Source organism: Cryptotermes secundus, unplaced genomic scaffold, assembly GCF_002891405.2.
Source record: "Cryptotermes secundus unplaced genomic scaffold, Csec_1.0 scaffold1033, whole genome shotgun sequence".
NCBI lineage: Eukaryota > Metazoa > Arthropoda > Insecta > Blattodea > Kalotermitidae > Cryptotermes > Cryptotermes secundus.
In genome coordinates this window covers 744,375-766,441 of record NW_019723917.1, presented here as the reverse complement: position 1 = coordinate 766,441, position 22,067 = coordinate 744,375, and the positions used below count along the sequence as shown (strand labels likewise).

General features: G+C 42.1%; 1 protein-coding gene across 2 annotated transcripts in view; it reads right to left on the bottom strand.

The window, feature by feature from the left end:
- Positions 1 to 22,067, bottom strand: part of LOC111862167 (mucin-5AC) — a 181,889-nt gene that overhangs the window by 81,133 nt on the left and 78,689 nt on the right. For both annotated transcript variants that reach the window (XM_023847350.2, XM_023847351.2), the window contains one exon: positions 19,977 to 20,215. In XM_023847350.2, the coding sequence (XP_023703118.2) occupies positions 19,977 to 20,215 (239 nt within the window). The remainder of the gene's footprint in view (positions 1 to 19,976; positions 20,216 to 22,067) is intronic.

Genomic DNA, 22,067 nt, shown 5'->3' with positions numbered 1-22,067 from the left:
TATGTATAAAGACGTGGTTTAATCTCAGGAATGTTGTGCCGTTTCCAGAAATAAAACGGTTGTAACGTAAACGTAACTCTGCTGAATTGAAGCTATATTTACGGACGTGCTGTGGGATATAATGTTGTTTGTTGTCAATCTTTCCGAACGTCCCGAACATAAACACGTCTACAGGCTACTGAAATTTTTCACTCTGTTTAATACTTCTTTCGAAAAAAGTTGGAGTATTAATTAAAGTGACATTAAATGAAATTCCTGTTAAACTGAACCCATGTATTTCAAGGCCATATAGCCACCACGTATAGCGTAATGCACTGATACAAGAGCTATATACAAATTAAAAATAAAACGGATATTTCTCCGACACCCAAACAATTATTTTTATTATTTAAAAACACAAGTTCCTTCATTCACAATATTTTAACGAATTTGATCAACGTGTTGCCAGGCAACAGCTCTGTAAACATGGTCCAACACACAGCAATAGAGGAAGTTGTGTTTTCTGTAGATCCGACCGACGCGCCAACAGATTGGATGGATAGCGATCACGTGATGTGTTTACTGTAGGTCCATGTCCGTTCCGTGTAGATATAAGTAAGAGGAGATAATTCGTTCAAGGCAGTTACGAGTAAGTAGCAGTGGCAGAAGCACGTGAACAAGCAAAGCAAGCAGCAAACTTGAAGAGTACAGAAGTGTACATAAAGTCAGCCTGTGAGCACTTAACGTGTTATTTGAAGATTTTATGTGTACCAAAGTGTAGTGATATTGAGAGTGTGTGATTCAGTGAGACTTTATAGTTCCTGTGTTATAAATCCATGAAGACTGGTGGAGACAGACCGAGAAAATTAGTTTGGAGTAATTGTAAATTGTGTTAATCAGCAGTAATGTTATAGCTATTTGTAATTACAACATGTAAGTGATCAATAAATCTAATTACCGGTTTGAACCCATTCTTTAGTCACTGATACACGTGACAGTATGTTTCGGCCCATACAGGCCATCATCAAGTGATATGTGAGAAATATGCAAATGTTGAAGGAATCTTACATAATTACAGTGATTGTATACAAACTTAAACGTTCTTTTTAGTAAACTAAGTCTGATCCTATGTTATGACATATACGTATTGCATTCAAAGATTAAAAATAGACAAAATAAAATACTTTAAGGCAAACATTCCTTATAATGGCGAGGGAATTTTCCAGGGGAAGGAAACGTGAGAATTTAGAAAAATACGAGGTAGTGAGAATGTGACATGTTTATATTAGAAGAGTATGATTTACACGTATTTAGTTTATAATGAGGAGCCGATGGACGTATGTTTAGATGATTCGATGACCCTTTCAGATGATGCTTCTTCATAGACTTTGTAGTTATTCTGTTGAATAACTGGGTGTACACAAACTCAACAACACCTAACCCGATGACACCGCATGTAACCTACTATTTAGTGTATATCTTCAACAAAATCAGGCCTTAAAAAGCTTTGCAAACAACTTCTACAAACGGGCATATATTACACATAAAGCCCCTAATCAACAAACGACCCTAATATGCGATAACCAGCAGATTTAACTTCAATATAAACAATCCAGAAAACGCCATGTAACAGACTCAATCCAGATTCTTCAACAGAAGAACCGCAAAGGCTTCCTCTGAATACAACATCGGGGTCATCCGAAATGATCGCCTCCACGTTACAGAATGAATACATGAATAGTAATCACACCTCCTCCCCAATATACGCACAACCTACCTCATCACCTAGACCTCATATTTTCTGAATTCTCCCAGTGTTTCTTATGTCCCTGGAAAAGTCCCCTAACTTTTATTACTTACTATTAGGTTAAAATATTTTATTTTGTTTATTTTTAAATTCTAAATTTAATATATATATATATATATATATATCGTATAGTCCCATGTTATTGCCGGTCACGGTAGCCGAGCGGTCTAAGGCATGTACTGTCTTCTCTTGCTTGGATACCGGGATCGTGGGTTCGAATCCCACTAAGGGCATGGATGTTTGTGTGGGGTTTTCTGTGTTTGTGTACAGGTAGAGGCCTTGCGACGAGCTGATCACCCGGCCAAAGAGTCCTACCGAATGTGTAAGATCTAGAAAAACCGAAGTGAACGGAGAAGTTCATGGAGGTAGGCCTAGGCCCACTGGGGCTGTAGTGCCAAGGAAAAAAGTCCCGTGTTATTACATCGTATCGGCCTAATTAGCTAAAAAGTTCTTTCAGCTCTATAATAGCATTGTAATTTTCAGCATTACTTCAGCATTTCTCTATTTCTCACGTGTCACCTAATGATGAAGCCGATCACAGTGGCTGCGCGGTCTAAGGCATACACTCTCTTTGCCCGCTAAAACACTGGGGGCGTTGATTCGATTCCCGATCAAAGAATGGATGTTTTTCTGCGGTTATTCTGTCACTGATCCCCCACCCGAGGAGTCCTAGAGACTGTCGATGTGATTAAGACATTTCGAAACAGGGGCCTAGGTTCATCGTGGACCTTGGCTCTAACAGATTCCTGCTTTTATTAGGGCCGAAATTTGTTGTGAGCCGCAAACATGTGTTACTTTTTAAATAATAAAACAGTCGTTTGTGTGACGAGAAACAAACCCAGTCCCTTTCTGTTTGCATGCAGCACAAACAGGACGCAACACTACACTGACACAACATTTAGCTCGGGATCCCCTCAGAAGAAAGGTACAAGTACAAATATCTGTGTAGCTGTTTCCTGCGTGGGGAACAGTCCAATAACTCTTCAGCTTATGAAGAAATTGCCTTAAATTCGAAGATCCATTGTCATGTTCTCAAGCGACCAGCACAGATACATGTCACGTGTCGATACCCCAGCGTCTCATTATGTGAAGATTCATTTTAATGTTAACTTCCGTCTATGGCTAGGTCTGAAAAAGTGATAACTTCCTTTCAGGCCTTGACATGAATTGATTACATATTCATCATCTCCCCTCACGTGTCCTACATGCCCCGCCCTCCCTCTTATTTGTTTGAAAACCCTATTAATAACAAAGTTCAGGTGATGGTACCCTTATTAAAATCGCATTACACATTTCATGAAATAAAGTGTTTTGGCATTGGCGTTAGTCCCTAGATTCTCAGTGCGGTGTTAGTGCAGGGGCAGTGTGATAACTGTCGTGCCCACAGTTCCACTGGAACTGGTCTTTTCGGAGCTCGTCGGTTCTCCTCTGTCAATTATAATTCCATCAATGCTCGCCTATCATTCCGGCCCTGAGGCAGCAGTATCAAGGGATTCTGTGCCACTCCACTCACAGAACTGGTCAGCTAGACGTGTCCCTCATCTCATCTTCAGAAAGGAATGTTTCGCACGGTATGAGACACACAGAAGTAGTCTCTTTCTCATTATACTTGTTATTGGTACATTTATCCTATATTCTTAAAGCAAAGGAAAACGAAATATCTTCAGCCAATTATGACATAAATCTTGACATTTAAAATGAATTGAAATGCACAAAATATGCGCATTATGTGGGCTAACGTCTGCTTCATCATCCACACTCTCGAGCCACACTCGGTTCAATGTGGCTGTACGCGTACATATGTCCGGGTATGTGGTTCACAGCCCGTGGCATACAGATCCCAGTGTGTTCTGGTCAGAATTACAATACTCTGTCACTCTGCAACGCCACCAGAGAGAGTAGAGTTGACCTACATGTCTCGAGCCACACTCGGTTCATTGTGGCTGTACGCGTACATATGTCCGGGTATGTGGGTCACAGCCCGTGGCATACAGATCCCAGTGTGTACTGGTCAGAATTACAATACTCTGTCACTCTGCAACGCCACCAGAGAGAGTAGAGTTGACCTACATCTCTCGAGCCACACTCGGTTCATTGTGGCTGTACGCGTACATATGTCCGGGTATGTGGGTCACAGCCCGTGGCATACAGATCCCAGTGTGTACTGGTCAGAATTACAATACTCTGTCACTCTGCAACACCACCAGAGAGAATAGAGTTGACCTACATCTCTCGAGCCACACTCGGTTCATTGTGGCTGTACGCGTACATATGTCCGGGTATGTGGGTCACAGCCCGTGGCATACAGATCCCAGTGTGTACTGGTCAGAATTACAATACTCTGTCACTCTGCAACACCACCAGAGAGAATAGAGTTGACCTACATCTCTCGAGCCACACTCGGTTCATTGTGGCTGTACGCGTACATATGTCCGGGTATGTGGGTCACAGCCCGTGGCATACAGATCCCAGTGTGTACTGGTCAGAATTACAATACTCTGTCACTCTGCAACACCACCAGAGAGAATAGAGTTGACCTACATCTCTCGAGCCACACTCGGTTCATTGTGGCTGTACGCGTACATATGTCCGGGTATGTGGGTCACAGCCCGTGGCATACAGATCCCAGTGTGTACTGGTCAGAATTACAATACTCTGTCACTCTGCAACACCACCAGAGAGAATAGAGTTGACCTACATCTCTCGAGCCACACTCGGTTCATTGTGGCTGTACGCGTACATATGTCCGGGTATGTGGGTCACAGCCCGTGGCATACAGATCCCAGTGTGTACTGGTCAGAATTACAATACTCTGTCACTCTGCAACACCACCAGAGAGAATAGAGTTGACCTACATCTCTCGAGCCACACTCGGTTCATTGTGGCTGTACGCGTACATATGTCCGGGTATGTGGGTCACAGCCCGTGGCATACAGATCCCAGTGTGTACTGGTCAGAATTACAATACTCTGTCACTCTGCAACACCACCAGAGAGAATAGAGTTGACCTACATCTCTCGAGCCACACTCGGTTCATTGTGGCTGTACGCGTACATATGTCCGGGTATGTGGGTCACAGCCCGTGGCATACAGATCCCAGTGTGTACTGGTCAGAATTACAATACTCTGTCACTCTGCAACACCACCAGAGAGAATAGAGTTGACCTACATCTCTCGAGCCACACTCGGTTCATTGTGGCTGTACGCGTACATATGTCCGGGTATGTGGGTCACAGCCCGTGGCATACAGATCCCAGTGTGTACTGGTCAGAATTACAATACTCTGTCACTCTGCAACGCCACCAGAGAGAGTAGAGTTGACCTATAACTTTGTGGCTAGAATAATGGAAGGTTTTAGCGCAAAAGTGTTACAAGTATTGGAAATCCAGTTACGTATGTAGTCCATAAATTCGTCACTAAGATATATATGCATAAATTTCAATATTCTACTCATTTTCCAATTTTTCGTAAAATATTTACTTCCTTGCACTAAGTCTTTGAACCGTGAATGTAGTCCATCCTCTGCTAACCTGAAAACCAGAGAACACGACGTTTTGGAAACTGGCTCTCTTTCCGTTCTCAGGTGGACCATGAACAAAGTTCCAAAACTGAGTAATACTTTGTTATACACATCGCCAGAACTCCTTAGGAACTAATAAAGTATTTTTCTTTATCAGATTAACAGAACTGCATTAAATTATTATTGAAGAGAAGTTGTGGCAAACAGATGTGAATCAGAACATTGTGAGTAAAGGTCTCAGATGCATGGCGCTGGGGAATTGCAGTCACTCGAATCTTCGGTGGGCTGTGATGAAACCTGTGCCTGATACAGGAGGCGGGTTACCTGCCAGGATAGTCTTAAGCACAATATTCTAGTTTACTGTACTGCTACATGGAAGTTGGATTTCATTTCGTGAGAACGCCCCTGCGAGGCTATGTTGTAGGCTAAGTGAACATCTTACCCTCTCAAAACTGCGGAGACGTAACATCCACACAAAACATTACTGTGACGTCAGTGACGCTGTGAGATATCACTCACACTACAAAAATCTCACCGCTCCTTAATAAAGTGGCTACTTTCTACAGGGTTTACGTAAAACTAAGACATCTGGCTGCTGAAGGAAACAGGGTGTAAAGCAATATTATTCTATACGTCATATTATGGAGCCGGGACAGCGTAATCGGCGTAGCGACTGGCTACGGACTGGACGACCTACGGATCGGAATTCGAGTCCCGCTAGGGGAAAGTCTCTGTGTCTTCCCGACCGTGTCTGGGGCCCACACAACCTATCCAGTGGGTACCGAGATTTCTTTCTCCATGGGGAAAACAGCAGGAGCACGAAAAGGACCAATCACCTTCATCTACAGCCGAGTTCAAGAAAAGTATATGTATACCTCCTTTCCCCTATACGTCTTCATGGAAAGTGCTTAATTAATTAAGCACAGAGTCAACTTTTATCATAAAATCAGGAAAAGAGTCACGACAGTATATCATAGTGCAGAAATTTCGCCAGGTTTAACGCACTCAGTGTTACCCAAATAGGCTAAAACACGTTGTGCAAAATACGACAAAACATAGAACCTTAAATAGACAACAGTGTATAAAAAAATCACGGTTTCACGGTTACAGAATGCACATTCAGTGAAACTGCGAGTTCACAGTGTCCATGAATCGATATAAAGAGCGCAGAACGGACCATCTGCAGGGCTATCTGTGAAGACTGGAAACAGAGGTGGGACCTGTCAAATTTTCTCGTTGAGTTTTTAATGGGTAAGTTATTAGTTCCCCATCCCGTGCTCTCACTGACACAGGTGGCAGCTGTTTGTTCGAAACTGTGCCATCTGTAGAATGCTGACGTCATTAAATCACTGTTCTGACGGAGAAGGGGATGAGTGAGATAAGGGACAGTACGAAAGGCGGCGAGGGATACAATAAAAGAACAGTCGTTTGCCCCTGAATTTCAATGCGATTTTCCTTCAGTCTTTATGCCCTATAAATCGTACTCGAACTACGCCTCACATGAATGTTCCATATGACGTCGGCAATAGAAATGAAACATGAAATAAAAGATTATCCGCCCGTCTTTAGCTCCTATAGTTCTATTAACTGCTTCTGGCAAAGCGAGCGGGGTAATTGTCACAAAGCGTATAAACTGCTGGCCTCTATATACATTAAGGTGGAAAATGCGTTTCCGTTCTAACCCGCCCACAAACAACTGCCAAATATGAATGCAGGATTAATTGTACGAGTATAGCATAACTTTGCAAAACTTCACTTCCCTTGTATCGGAGAAGTGTTACATTAGGAACGATGGGGCGTACACCTTCGAGGGCGCTTCTATCCACCCACGAAACAAACGACGGGAACTGCTCACATAATGCCATATATATGGGCTAGATTGGAAGGTGTACATATACGTACTTTCAAATGTCTGGAACATAATAAAGGTTTCTAATGCCTGAAAAATATAGACTGAAGTATTACGAAATATTAAAAGTAGGAATATGTAATTACAATAGTGAAATCTAGTCAAAATGATATGAAGATTAGGATTATGCAAGAAGATTAGTGTTTCTGCTAGGTCTTCATGGTAGGAAAACATGGAGAGTGTGACTAGAAAACAAGATTGGGCAAGCGGACAGCGACAAACAATTTTTTCTCGACCACAAAGTAGCAAGAAATTTTACAAGGACTCAAGACTGAACTTCACAAGGAACACGTCACGCGTATAAAAATAACGAGCATCCGTTCCCGAAATAAATAATTAGCTACAATTAGGAAAAAGGACAACTTGAACGCTGAGTGACATTCAGTGACCTAATTTTGTGACATGCTGCGGTGCTGATGACAATTAACAATGACTGAACGCACGAGGGCAGAATTAACTAGCTTTATGAAACCGACGTGTCCAGAGGCCAACCCGACCGCAAAACTATTAACAGACTATTGGCGCAATAAACTCCAGTGGTTTCAATAACAGAATGCTTAAGAGGATACTTCATTTAATGAAAGAACAAAATATGAAGTTTACTTTGAAATACGTATTATTAATTACAATTCATAGAAATGTTTAATGAATACGCGAACCAACCAACAGTCCTATATCTCGAAGCCATGAGTTATGTTTTCGTTGTTTATAGGCCTGATGACTGTAATTAATGCATACTTCCTGCTCACTATTCCGGCTGGCACGGCCGTGATCCAACTGACTAACTCGGAAGATCTCCATTTCGAGCCTAGGTCGACGCTATGACTGATATTTGGGTGGTTTTCCTACGTTTCAACGAGCAGGATAAAACTGCAGAACACACCAAGGTACACCCCTGCCCCACCCTGATTAATTGACTAACCAACCCCATAAAGCAGATTCTAGCTTCAGAAACGAATAAATCGCTCAGCTAGTGAGGAATTTCCCACGTTCTCGTGGATCTCGACGGTTCGTAACAGTTTTCACTAGAGCCACCATTAGGAAAAATCCGTTGACGTTTCTTTTCTCGTCTGCTGTCATTTCCACAGAGGAGGAGCCACAGCTCAGGCGGTTAGTCGCCGGCTTCCCGGGTTCGATCCCAGGTCTGGTCATCTGGGATTTGTGATGGACAAACTGATACAGAGGCATGTTTCCTCCGAGTACTAGGTTTCCCCTGCCAATTCTCATTCCACCGATTGCTCCGCACTCATCATCTGTCATCCAGGGCTGGTACCAAGGCCAAATTAGTGGCCGGCGTACCAAGTGGACTCAATCTCAACCCAGCCCAAGAAACTTAAAGAAAAAGACACTTCCACAAGTTTCAATTAAACCCTGTCATGCCACTTCTTTAAATCACTTTTTTAAACATGTTCTTTCGAGCTTGGCAATTAATGTGTAACTCAAAATCACTACTCTTAATGCTACTATTTCCACTAATGAGATTGAAGATTTAGACCTTGAAATTCGTGTAAACAATATTAAAAGAGTCAGTTACTACGGCACAGAAGACATGGTGTTAAGGAACGTAATTTCTTCTATAGATTTCTGTTTATTCTAAGGAACATACGAAACATATGAACAAACCGTGCGGTACAATGAAGAGGTCTCAGTGGTGTGTGGGTAGAAAGCGCGTCCACGTCCAAGCGCATATGCACCTGCATATGTATGGAACAAGGCAACACTTTAACACAGTAATTCAGAAGAGACGTGTGAGGCTGTAATATAGTCTCGTACTTTAATTTTAAGTTGAAGTTTAATGTGCGTACAAAATCAAGTCGGATCCCACACATCCAAGGTTAACCAGCAAATTTATTATTTCACCAGTTAATGTATTCCTTAAGATCACGTGATGCTGGCCTTCACGGGTCGAAACATATTGTGAATTGAAGAATGAGAATCATTGGTTTGTGTGGCGGCAACACCTCTATTTCTATTTCTATTTTTAGTTGGGTGAAGACTCGTCAAGAACAGCAATAAATGTTATGTTAGAAATGTTTATAAAACAGGACCGTAAAACTTATAAAACGGTAGGAAAAAACCGCCAAATTTACACGAAAGTAAATTAGTTAAATAAAATTGCCGGCTTCTATATCACGAAGGAAAGTCGCGACATTAATTGGTATGGCAATCATCTCCTAGGACGCCGTGCAAAGAACTTGTGAAGACGGTACGCATGGTAACCATTCTGCTTAAAAGGGTTAAACAGTTAACAGGGAAACTCTTGCCTCTCCGTTACTGGCTGAATTGAAGGCCGCGGCATAGCTCAGGCTTCCCACCGCGGCGACCTTGGTTAGAGCCCACGACTGGTCATGTGGGACTTGTGGTGGACAAAGTGGCGCTGGGGCAGGTTTTCTCCGAGTACTTCGGTTTCCCCTGCCAATCTTCATTCCACTAATTGAGCCACACCCACCATCCTCTATCATCTGGGGCTGATACAATAGGCCAGTAGTGGCCGCAGTACCAAGTGGACTCAGTCTCGCTCCGCTAAGAATAAAAAAAATAACATGACTGAAGGCCTCTCGCACTGCGACACGAAGCTGAACTCCGCGCGATGCATCCTGTCTGAAAGGAGGCTATGCAAAACGAAGCACTGAAACTAATCTGAAGGAAACGCCATCGCCTATTTTCGGAAGATCGGTCCATGCTGGTATAACCGTTGTAGAGATCGGACCTCTCAAGTCCGGTCCCTGTAAGGCCAGTCGGACTGAGAATTTTCCGAGTCACGGCTGGACCACATATTGCGGAATCAGGATATCTAAACGACCCATAGGACTGTTTAGACGTAAATATTGCAGAAAGCAGGAAGAGAAACACATCCAAGCTGCAAGCATTCCGCCCCGTGACAGACGTTTATAAACAAACAGCGGTGAGATATGAGCACTTAGCGCTGTTGGCGGCAAGTGGCCGATCGGTAAACTACTAAACTCAAGCCCGACCACGGGTATTGCCGGCTGTGAGAGGCCATACCTCTGTTTAGAGATTGTTACGCTAATTTAAGTGAGACTTAATTTTCCCACGGCGATGTCTATGCAGAATAATGCCCAAGAGTTTGGCCTAACGGAAAAGCTCTAGACTTGCTTCCTCGAGGTGCTCTTTTCGAATCCCTGAGTCAGTACTTCAACTGGACTACTACCACTTCTTTCCAAACAATTTCGAATTGATTATTCAAATAGTGTCCTATCATCCGACGCTGGTTTTGCTGCTGACAACATCTCAAAACAATACAAACTTCTACACACAAACTATAAGTAATATTGTATTTGGATGTATTATGGTGTAGTCTGGTAAATGTTTAAGAAAACCCTTGCCAGATTAGGACGTTGCACATCCAAGAAGACTGTATTCTTCAAGAAGATCAACGTACAATTTTTAAGCGTATAGGGTGTAATTTAGTCGACTGAGAGCCACTAGTGGCCAGTGCAACTGCATGTAGAGTCCGTGGTATATTCAAACAGTTAAGCCTACCAGGGAGCCAGTTAATCCACGATTCAAATCATATATCTCTTAAAAGGCCTATTTAAGGATATGTATCTTCTTTCTAAATTCCTTTATATACTTATTGCACTTTTGCATCCCAATAGTTGTGTTGCTGTCATTATATTAACCTATGTAAATTCCATCACGCTGAAAGCCCAACACAGACAGCCACACTGGCTCAGAGAGTCCTGGAAATATATCGCAAATCTTTAACTCGATTAGCAAAATTAAAATATGCTGTGGTTAGCATAATCTTCGTGTGTTCCCGATATGTAATGGAAAATATCCCTTGAGGTACATACCAATCTGTATACAGTTTCTAAAACAAAGCTTCACAATAGAAATCTGCAATACATTGCTAGCCTTATATCGGTATAGTAATGAAGCTCGTTGATTTCATTTATACGTTTTGCTTACGCCCCCAGGGTGCAGCAGGTAGGTAATATTGTAAATATCTGGAGCTGAAGAGCATTGGATTTTTCAGTTACGAGTAGCCTAACCCTTCCAGCCGCACTGTGGCCCTGAGGTCGATTCAGCCTGTAACAGAAATGATTAGCAGGAATCTTCCTGCGGAAAAAAGGTGGCCGGCGTGTAAGGCTGACAATCTCACCGCTACCTGTGAGTCGATCATCTAGTAAGTGTGGGAGCCTCGACCCTACGGGCCTCCACGGCCTGTTACAGGGAGAGCTCTACCTTTTTTCTCCCACGCGACCAACTTCTGTAAACGAAAGGCCATAACCGAATGAGGTCAAATTTGATTTGAGTGAAGGTTATACTGTAACAGAGAGTTCAGTAAATTATACAGTGACATTGGGATTAAAGAAGGAGACACATGGCGTTCATCTAGCCCTCTTTGCAGACGACACCTGTCTGTATGCGACAGATAACAAGGAGGGTTTTGTTGTTAGAAAACTCCAGCGTAGTCACAGCCCAATGGAGACCTGGTGTGAGAGCTAGAATATCAAAACTAATGAAAATAAGACTCAAGAGGGTCTACTTCTCTCGTGGTCGTCGTCCGCCTGAGTCTCATCTAACACTGAATGGAAGATATAGTCCATTTGTAAATTGTGTAAAATATCTTGGTATAATCTTCGACAGGAGGGTTACATGAAGATTGTACATAGAAGTAATCGAAGCCAAGGCCTTCAGAATATTTTTTAGATTTTATTTCCTATCCAAATGTGAGCGATTGAGCATTAACATTAAACTGACCTTCCAGAAAGCTCTCATTAGATCTGTAATGACTTATGCTACTCCCGCCTGGGAGTTTGCGGCAGACACCCATCTAATGAAATTGCAGTGCCTGCAAAACAAGATCTCCGCACGATTGGCAATTTTGCAAGGCGCACACCGGTCCGCGACTTACACATGGCTTTCAAAATCCCGTACGTATATGACTTTATAACAAAATTATGCAGGCAACAAACAGAAGTCAGACAAAATCATGATAAAAATATTCGCAATATCAGACAAGGTGAAGCCCGCCACAGAAAGTATAGGAGGCTTAAACTTGGAAGCGGTCAAGCCTACTTCCTTACAAGTGACTAGACTGCCGTGGTAGCGGAAGCTACTAGAAATAGGGCATAATCTGCTGTACAATGCCTGGATTGAAAGAGGCCTTGTATATATTTTATATACATTTATTAACATGTTTAACATGTAAATGTAAATATCCTTTACATATTGACAAATGACTTTCTATTGCAGACAATAACTCTGATAAAAGACAGCCCCGCCCTATAGTCAGAGAGGGTGCACCACAATAACAAGGCAAGAACTGTCAACCAAGAAAAAATATCTTGTCATAAGCCACATTGGGCTCGACACCAAGACTAGCTCACTGACCGTCAGTCGAAATGTGAATATGTCTTAGTTGTTAGGCAGTTTTGTACGGGCGGCTGTGAAGGAAATAGTTAGGTCTAAGAGTGCTCAGTTGAAAGGCCGGCTGTGAAGGGAAGATTTTATGTGTTATATGTGGAGTGTGTGATTCAGTGAGACTGTTAGTTCCTCCGTTAAAATCCATTGCCAGGAAACCGCTAGAGGAGACTCTAATAAAGTGGGGACACTAGTCTCTGTGCGTGTCAGTGATCTCTAAACTGTGGTCACGAGTCGTAATGTATAAAAAGTAAAGTTATCCATATAACAGACCGTGAAGGCCCACAGGGTTGTGAAACGTCGAGGGACCCGCATTATCTCTAGACAATCGGCTCACAGATGGCGGTAATTCGTCAGCCTTACGCTTCGGCCATCCTTTACCCCACAGGAAGATTCCTGGTGCTCATTTCTGTTAGAAGTTGAGTAGACCCCAGGGCTACAGTGCGGCTGGAAGGATTATGTAACTGAAAAATCCAATGACCCCATCGGGACTCGAACCCGCCAACTTTCATCTTGTAGCATAGTGCCTCAACGAGCTGCGCTACCGCGTAACCCCGTCGTAAGTGTATACGAGTAAGTGGTCAATATATCGAGTCACCATTCCACACCCCGTCTATAGTCACTCTAACATGTGACATGTTAGTCACAATTACCAGACGCTTCTTTGTTTTTTCTTTTATGATGCCGAAATACGTAAATACAGGTGATTTTGTTTCATTGTAATCAGGTAATACAGGACGTTCTGGAGGAACGTAGATTTCTACATTTCACAACGCCATGACCCAGTAGACAATCTTCATAGTCGCTTCCATAAAAACCTCAATTTTTACATTTGCGCACGACTAACTAAACAATATATATTTTGAATATCAGGCGTGTTCGAAATCTGGCAAAGGACTGACTCCATATTCGTAAAGTTTCATTTTGACCATTACGAAAAGCGACAAAATGAACCGAAGTAAAGCAATATTCCTTACTTTACTACATACAAGATTGTAGATCTGCCCTTCCGATCGGCCCAGGAGTCTAGGGTGAACCGCAGGGGTGCGGCATCTCAAACCCTTCTTGTCTTGTCTTGTCTTCTCTTGTCTTCTGAAACGGACCTACGTAATAAACTGAAAACCTGTTGGTGTCAGCTAACAATAGAGCAGACAACTGGGAACTCTTCTCTGAAGAGGACTTCTCACTCTACTTACCGCCCTTTGACTTTTTTATGAATCGAGACATTTCCACTTCAGGTCAGGTGACAACTGTCTCTGCCACTCATGTGTGTGTTCCCTAGACAACAGCAGGAAGAGTGCCCAATATTGACTGAAACTCGCCGTGCTCCACCTGATCTGTTAGCAAGGCGCTCAGGTGTCTGCAGACACAGTCTGTACTCTTCTTCTGTCCTCATTCGCTGTTTCTCCCTTCTCTTATCTTCTTCCTTCAGAAGATGTTCAAATGTTGCGATGTGGAAACACTGCATTTTTGACGATCAGATTGCTGGATGTCACAAAATTGAATACGCCAACTTCCTTAGCATTACTAATTCCCTGTAAACTCTCGTTTCAAATTCCTCTACTCAACCCACTTCGGCACTGAGGTCCTCTAACAGAAGTAGCATGTGGTGTCTGGGGAAAATATCGAATACACGTTTTAGTTCCCATTATCATTAATTTTATCTATTGATAGGGCATGAACATCCAGGACAATCTCACCAGCGACTCCTTGGTATTATGTACGAAATCCCATCACTGATATAATCCATGCTTTTAATTGCTTATATGATTCTCTTCTGTACCGCTGAGGTCGCAAAATCTTCGCCAAATATAAATAGGATGATCAAGTCAAACAGGTTGGGATGGACAGTGCATGCAGTAGGTTTGAGACGAATGCATGCAAGGTTTTGGTGAAAAAAAAAACTAGAAGGCAACAGCTCAGCAGTAAGACATTGGCGTAGATGAGGATAATATTAAAATTTATCTTATAGAATAATTTGATGTGGTATGGAGTGGATTCATATAGCTCAGGACAGGTACTGGTGATGGGATGTTGTGATTATGGGAATGGACTTTCGGATTCCGTACAATGTGCTAAATTTTTGAGTAGCTGAGCGACTAGTGGCTTCTCAGGTAGGATTCAGCTCCACGGAGTTGACTGGCTAGTTTTCTTTTCTTTCATACTCTCTTCATCCCTCGCTGTTACTTTCCTTCCCATTTCTTCTTCTATCTCCTTTAATTTTTGCTTGCTTTCTCTTCTTCCACTCTGACTTCGCCTCTTCTCGCTCTTTTCTTTCTATTTTATTGCAGTCTTCCTCCTTGTCTTGCTCAAATGCTGTCATCTAGCGCAGCACACAATTGCGTATTTGGGCAATCAACCGCCGCAGCTGAAGCACCGCTCATTAGGAAACAAACAGCTTGCCGTCAAATCCTACACGGCTGCCTTTATTACTGACACACGCTGCTCTGAAGCTATTGCAGCTTTTATGTTGGACTCTACCTGCAGTGATTTTGTTGCGTACTGTCCGTAAATTTGCCACATTAAAGTTTAATGACAGTCATTCGTCGGATGTATTGTTATGTCCTCATAAAACGTCACAGCATTGCATAACTCCTTTACTCTAGGGGATGCCAGATGTGAGATTTCTGAGTAGTACATCCGCATGTTGCACAGCATGTGCACAAATTACTGGCAGATCCCCGTTCCCAGTGTGACCATACAGTGTGCATTTTAGTTTGTATTAATATTGCCATGATTTTTATTTTTAAGCGCTAGATTCATCATCTTCTTATGGAATGAATCGTAAGTGCATTTATACATTTTGAAGTGTCAGTCACATTTCTCTGTGACTTCTTTATTTCGCTCTTCCATCACCCTGCTAAAGCTGGCATTGTTTCAATTTCTCTAAGTAGGAAGCACATGAAGTTAACACATAAAAAATCACGTCCGTCTCTCTGTCTGTCTGCATGATGTACCTCCAAAATCGTTAAGAGGCTCCGGTGAGACTTTGATCCACTGAAAATACTACCTACTATAAATGAGGCCCTAAACGGAAATCATATTTCGACAACAATAACAGCGAGAAGTGTGGGCCTGAGAGCATATCTCGTTACTATCGACAGATTTTACCTTAAACATTTTTTGATAAGGTAAATACTGAATGGTCAAGAAAGGGATACTCTATGACCCGGTACAGCGCTGTACTCATCTTCATGATCAGCGTTTTCTGTAGCAAATATGTCTCTCTAAGAAATGAAAGTCACGGCCGGGTGTGGGGAGGGGTTAGGGGGCACATCCGGGAGCACAATGTACAGCAAGGTCCCTGAATGGAGGCCGGTTAGAATACTCCCACCACAGCCCTGCGTGACGTAGAAGGCGACGAAAAGGGGACATGGTTCCTGGGGCTATAACTGGTCCACTGGGGGACATATACACAGGGACCTAGTCCTCCAGGTTGGGATTGAATGTGAAGCCGACGACTGCTTTTCAAGAATTTATTGTTGCCAAATCCGAGAAGTGAAAGCAGAATTAAATCTAGCAGAAGATTCTAAGGAGGGCCATGGCTCAAAAAATGCTGTTTTGCCAATGATTGTGGTGCTGGTGGTGATGATGATGATGATGATCTACGGCAAGGTATATACATGTGAAATTCGAGGTCTTATAGCGGACAGTGCGAAGGGAATATGGTACTGTATAGACTGGTACTTGGCTGACGTTTTGGAGGAACCTACTGTCTCATCTTCGTGTCGATAAGTGAACCAAACAAGCGAGAAGCAAGTAAAAGTCTTCTTTGTTCAGCTTACTCTTTAACTGGGAGGAAGGAGGCAGTATGTTCCTCCGAAACGTCAGTGAACTTTTGTAAGACTACATGAGGTCGAATCCCCGAAGGCAGTGCTTTTTGTGTTTCATATTTCTACCTCTGTTAATTTTGTGGGCCTTGCGCATTAGTAAATTTCTAAATTAAAGCATCGTGTACGAGGGTTAAGAATGCTGACTTGCAGGCCACTTGCAATATTTTATGATTTGAAATTAGTTTTTATAAGGCAGGACAACCGTGNGGGTTAGAGCATGAATCCGGTTTCTTTATTGCCACACCTTGTACTTCTCCGTATTTAGTAAGGGAAGAAACTGTAAGGCAGCGGTGTAGATTGTTCAAAGATAGGCGAACAAATATTCATGATGAAGAGGAAGTGGTCAGTCGTCCATCTACAGTGATTGATGAACTTGTTCAAAGTGTTGACCAAAAGATTCGTGAAAGGTGGCGCTTCACAATTTCAGAACTTTCGTGTGAATTTCCACAAATTTCACACTCTTCTCTACGAGATTATCACAGTTAAGACAGACTATCATAGGTTTTGCGCAAGATAGGTTCCGAAAATGCTCACGGGTGTGCATAAAATGCTGAGAAGAGTTTCGACTTTCAATTATTTACAACATCACTACAAGGATGGCAGTGAATTTCTAAGTCATATTGTGCGAGTAACAGGTGATGAAACCTTGGTTTCTTTTGTGAATGTTGAAAACAGAGAACAGTCAAAGCAATGGATGCGCACACATTCGCCAAATAAGCAGGAAAACTTTAAACAGGGGTTGTTTGCCCGCCATAAAGCTGATGGTAACTGTTTTCTGGAATAGGAAAGTAGTGCTGATGATGGAATTCGTGCAACAAGGGACCAGAGTAACGTCAGAAGTGAATTTCGAAACACTAAGAAAATTGCTTAGAATTATTCAGACCAGAAGGCTTGGAGTGCTGACAGCCGGTATAGTGCTCCTCCATGACCACGCGCGTACGCTTGCACTCGAGAATTCCTGGAGCATTTCAACTGGGAGTTGTTGGACCACCCTTCTTACAGCCCTGATCTGATCCGAGCGATTACCACCTGTTTGCCTACCTAAGAGCTGGTTAAGATCACAGCGCTTTAACAATAATGAGGAGTTGATGGGGCATAGAAAAACTTGAATGAGCTCACAGACGACAAAATTCTTTGAGAGAGGCATAAAAACTTATAGCCCCATACGAATGCCTCAGTTCCGGCAATGACTAAGTTGAGAAGTAGCTCAAGTATTTATGAATTTTCGTACATAATTAAAATCTTCCTTACTGCCTGTTCTATTAACGACTCCCCGGATGCTGTTTTCCGAGTAGTCCTCGTATGTACAGATCTAATATTTAACGTATGCTACTTTTTGCAAGTGTTTTGCAGTCTCCACATTCTTGTGCAGCAACATATTACAATACTAATCGTATTTGCAATTGTAGGGGTGTTGCTATGCTGGTTGGCATAACATAATATCAGATTCTGTGAACGTTTAACATAGAACATGCGAAACATTTTTACTCTTGTAGCAGAAAGTATTATACATCCACAGATTTTTCATCCGTACGGATGACATTGGGTCCATCGTGCTGAGTACGCAAAGACTCTTGGTCTCAAAAACTGAAAGATACTGAAACGAAAGCCGAAAGGAAAAACAGGATGTAGAAGGAAATATATTTTTTACGGAGAAGCTGTACAAAGTCGAAGATAGTTAGGTTCGAAGGCTTTTTTGTCATATCTTGAATGGGCAGGAAATGTTTCAACTTTTCCTGTTGCCAATTTTGGGAGTTATGCTACGGAAATTTCGTCTTAGCATATATTGAGAAGACGTCTTGTTTTTATGACACTGTATACTGAAAATGCAGTATCATGCAGACATGCTATGAAAATTATTTATCAGCATGTGGACATTGTCTGCTCTCGAATCAGACGATCTCGGGAATTAATTTCTTTGACACGTTGTTGAAGTGAGAATAAAATAATATTTCCGATTTAGATAAAGAATTCTTGTACTCACCCATACTACAAAGATTTACTTTCCGTGAGGTGTTTTGTCGCACTTTAAAGAAGAATGTAATCCAAGAATTTAGAAAGGCGTTCACCTGAATATAACGTAATATAAATTAAATCTCTACAAACACTCTTTTAACTAAAACTTCATTGAATAATAATTCCAGCTCAAGCTTTTTAAAATCAAGTAAAAGGGAATACTCATATACATGGTCTGACAATAAAGTTAGCGAACACGCCACCGTGTGCTTGCCGTGGCAGAAGTGGACAGAAACATCAGTATGGTCTGATGACGTTGGCATTTCAGCGTTTCACAGCTGTTTTGTTGTTGATCTATGGGAGTCTCTTTCTGAGTGGTGTCTATTATTGTCTGAGTGTGTTTTGGTGTGTTGTCGTGAGAATGTTGGAGCTTCTTGTTAAACCTGACAAGCGTGGAAGCGAAATCAGAGAGATGTTAGTGCAAGTTTACGGGGATAATGCTACGAATACGAAGAAAACAGCAGTTTACAAGTGGGTGACACGTTTTTCTTAGGGAAGAGGAAGTTTCACTGACGAAGAGAGTTCAGGACGGCCAGCAACGAGCAGAACCNTTACGGGGATAATGCTACGAATACGAAGAAAACAGCAGTTTACAAGAAGTTTCACTGGCGAAGAGAGTTCAGGACGGCCAGCATCGAGCAGAACGGAAGAAAACATTATGAAAATTCGTCAAATTTTGCCTGAAAATCGTCGGATGACTGTCAGGTGCATAGCAGAGGAAGCGAACATCGACAGGGAAACAGTTTGAGAAATCTTAACTGAAGATCTTGACATGAGGAAGGTGTGTGCAAAACTGGTTCCAAATGAGCTCACCAAAGAACACTGACTGTGAGGGAGTTCTTAGCTAGTAAACAAAGAACGGTGCTGGAACACCCTCCATATTCACCGGATCTAGTCCCCCTAATTTTTTTTTTGTGTTTCAGAAGATAAAGGAAATATTGAAAGAAGGTATTTGATGACACTGATGACATCAGGATTACTACGACGGCAGCTCTCAAGGCCATTCTGCAAAATCAGTTCCAAAGTTATTTTGACAGGTGGACTAGGCACTGGCATTGGTGCATAGCTTCCCAAGGGGAGTACTTTGAAGACGATCACAGTAATATTCAGCAATGAGGTATGGAGCACTTTTATCGCGACAAGTTCGCGAACTTTGTCAGATCACGTACTTCCTACGTCATAAACAAATTTTAGAGAGTCGCAGTTCCGTGTTAAAAGGAAATGTAGGTACAAAATAAAATTACTAAACATATATATTTCTCCTTCTTCATATTCTTGACGTCTTTCTTGTGTCGAAAATGATCACTAAATATCCAAGCAGAGACTTGCAGAAATATGAGGTACAGGGTCGGCAATAGTTGAAGAGATTGGTTCGGAGCAGACCCACCTTTTTGGTTTGTAATGTTACTTGAAAAACTCCCATTTGAGAAATGTGTGTGTGGAGCTCCTGATGTTGGAATCTTTGTGCAGTTTATCTATACACTTAACATCACATATTCTGCGAGGTTGTTTATTGCTTACCCAGAGAAGTGTCGTAGGCATGCAGGTACTCTGACGTCATGAACTGGTTGATGAGAGAAGACTTCCCTACACCTGCTGACCCCAACATCACTACTCTGTAGCCTGTCGGTCCAGGGTTACTGGTGCTGGATTCTCTCGAGGAAGCCAAAGATGCTGTGGCACTGGTTCTGGCTGAACCGGGGTAAGAACTGCCTCCCCCGGTGATCCCTACTCCGCCTCCAGCTGTTAGGTGCTCCGTGCTGCACAGAATTTCAAACAAGTCCTCATTACTTAATTCTTACGGCTGTTTCTTTCGTATTTAAACGTTCAAACGAAAGTTTATATACGAGAGCAGTTACTGACGTGACACAGAATAAACGCTTTCAAAACGCAAGGATTCGATTGAAAGAAGACAGAAAGATGGGGAAATATTAGTGTTGCAAGTGGGCTCTTCTTCAGAATTAATTCCAGAATGAGACAATTAGAGTAGGAAGTAGAAGAGACAACAGATCGGAGAGAAAGGAACTGCTCTTGTGGTTAGTGAGTGTTCGGCGATTGGAAGAACACTGATCATCGCCCCGGGCATCGGAAGAGTCCAGCATGGGGTCGGAGAAGGGGCGGACCATGACAAATCAGGAGCGAGAATGGAACGGAAATAATGACGAAGGCTAGTTACAATCACGTGATGTGGAAACTGCGACATATTTACACTAAAGGGAAGGAAAAGAAACGAAGAAAAAGAGAGAGACTTTCCGGAGGTGTTGAAGGGGAATTCCCATATTCAGACATCCACGTAGTTGTGATTACATACACCAGAAATATCACAGAACGTTGCAGTTCCCTCTGTTCTTTCTTTTTCAGTGGGAAACTTGTCTCTCGCTCCGAAGAAAAGACGGAGATTGAGGTTGTCTGAGATTATATTGCTGGAAATTACTTTTGGATTTAAAAGAAAAGAAATACCAGAGCAACTGAGGGAGTTTCGTGAGAAATAGCTTCAGAATTGTTCCTGTGCATCGAATATTTTTACAATAATAAATTCCATGAAGTGAAAATAACACACAACATGCATGAAGAAAATACAAAATTAATACAAGCATTTGTTCGCAAACATGGAGGTAAAAAATGTTTTGCAATCGAGAAGGAGACCCGATGGTAATATTATAACATAACATTAAATCTGGATTCAAGTGATCTGGAAAGATGTACAGGTTTGTGATAAATGAGATGGAAAATCCGTTTCTTGATCGGCATATTAGCTGAGAATTGCTGAAGAAATGTTTTTGTTTAGTTCGTCAGTTGTAGCAGGTTAATTATAGGAGTAACTGAACATATCGATGGACAATTCGGGTAGAAAATGAAAAAAAGTCTTCGAAATATTTTTTACAAACACGCGCATTATATTATGGAAGATTACTGTATTTAAGTTGCTGGTTTAATTGCTAATAGTACGTACTGGAAAGTCGGGGCGGGAGTTTCTATTCGTGAAACAGGAACAATTTCAGTTTCTGAGTGAGTACTCACAAGGCACAGTTAAGTTTTCGGAAAGAGAAGAGGAAAAGAGCGCGAGGGTAATGCAGGATTACATAAGTTGCTGGAACAGTTAGTGGAACTTCTTTCCTTGTAACTTTCCTGAAGTCATTTTATTGAATTTTCTACCTGTAAGATAAGGTCTTCCTTACCCGGCAACTTGTCTCGAGCGGTAAAGTTTCTGATTTGCATTCCGGAGGCACCTCTTTCGAATCTCGGATGGGAAACTTACTATCCTGTCTGAGACTTCGTAAATTTTTTCCTTTCTGGCAGGAAAATGCCGGGATAGTATCTAAATTAGGCAACGACCATTTTCTTCGAGTCCTCTCCCGTTTATTATTTACTCCTAATCGCATACATGTGATAGCTCATATATGTTGATCTCGTACCATTCGGAGATACGAAGTGCGAGACACTGACAGCGTCACCAGGAAAACAGAAAATAACAAGTGCACAGGGTTTTGCTTGTGCAGTTGGTAATCATTAACACTATCAAGAAATTTCTTGTTGCTATGAAACCCGAAAATTCATCATTGACACTGAAGTTGTGGCCACTGTAACCTATCCTGTGCACGAACGTTCTGA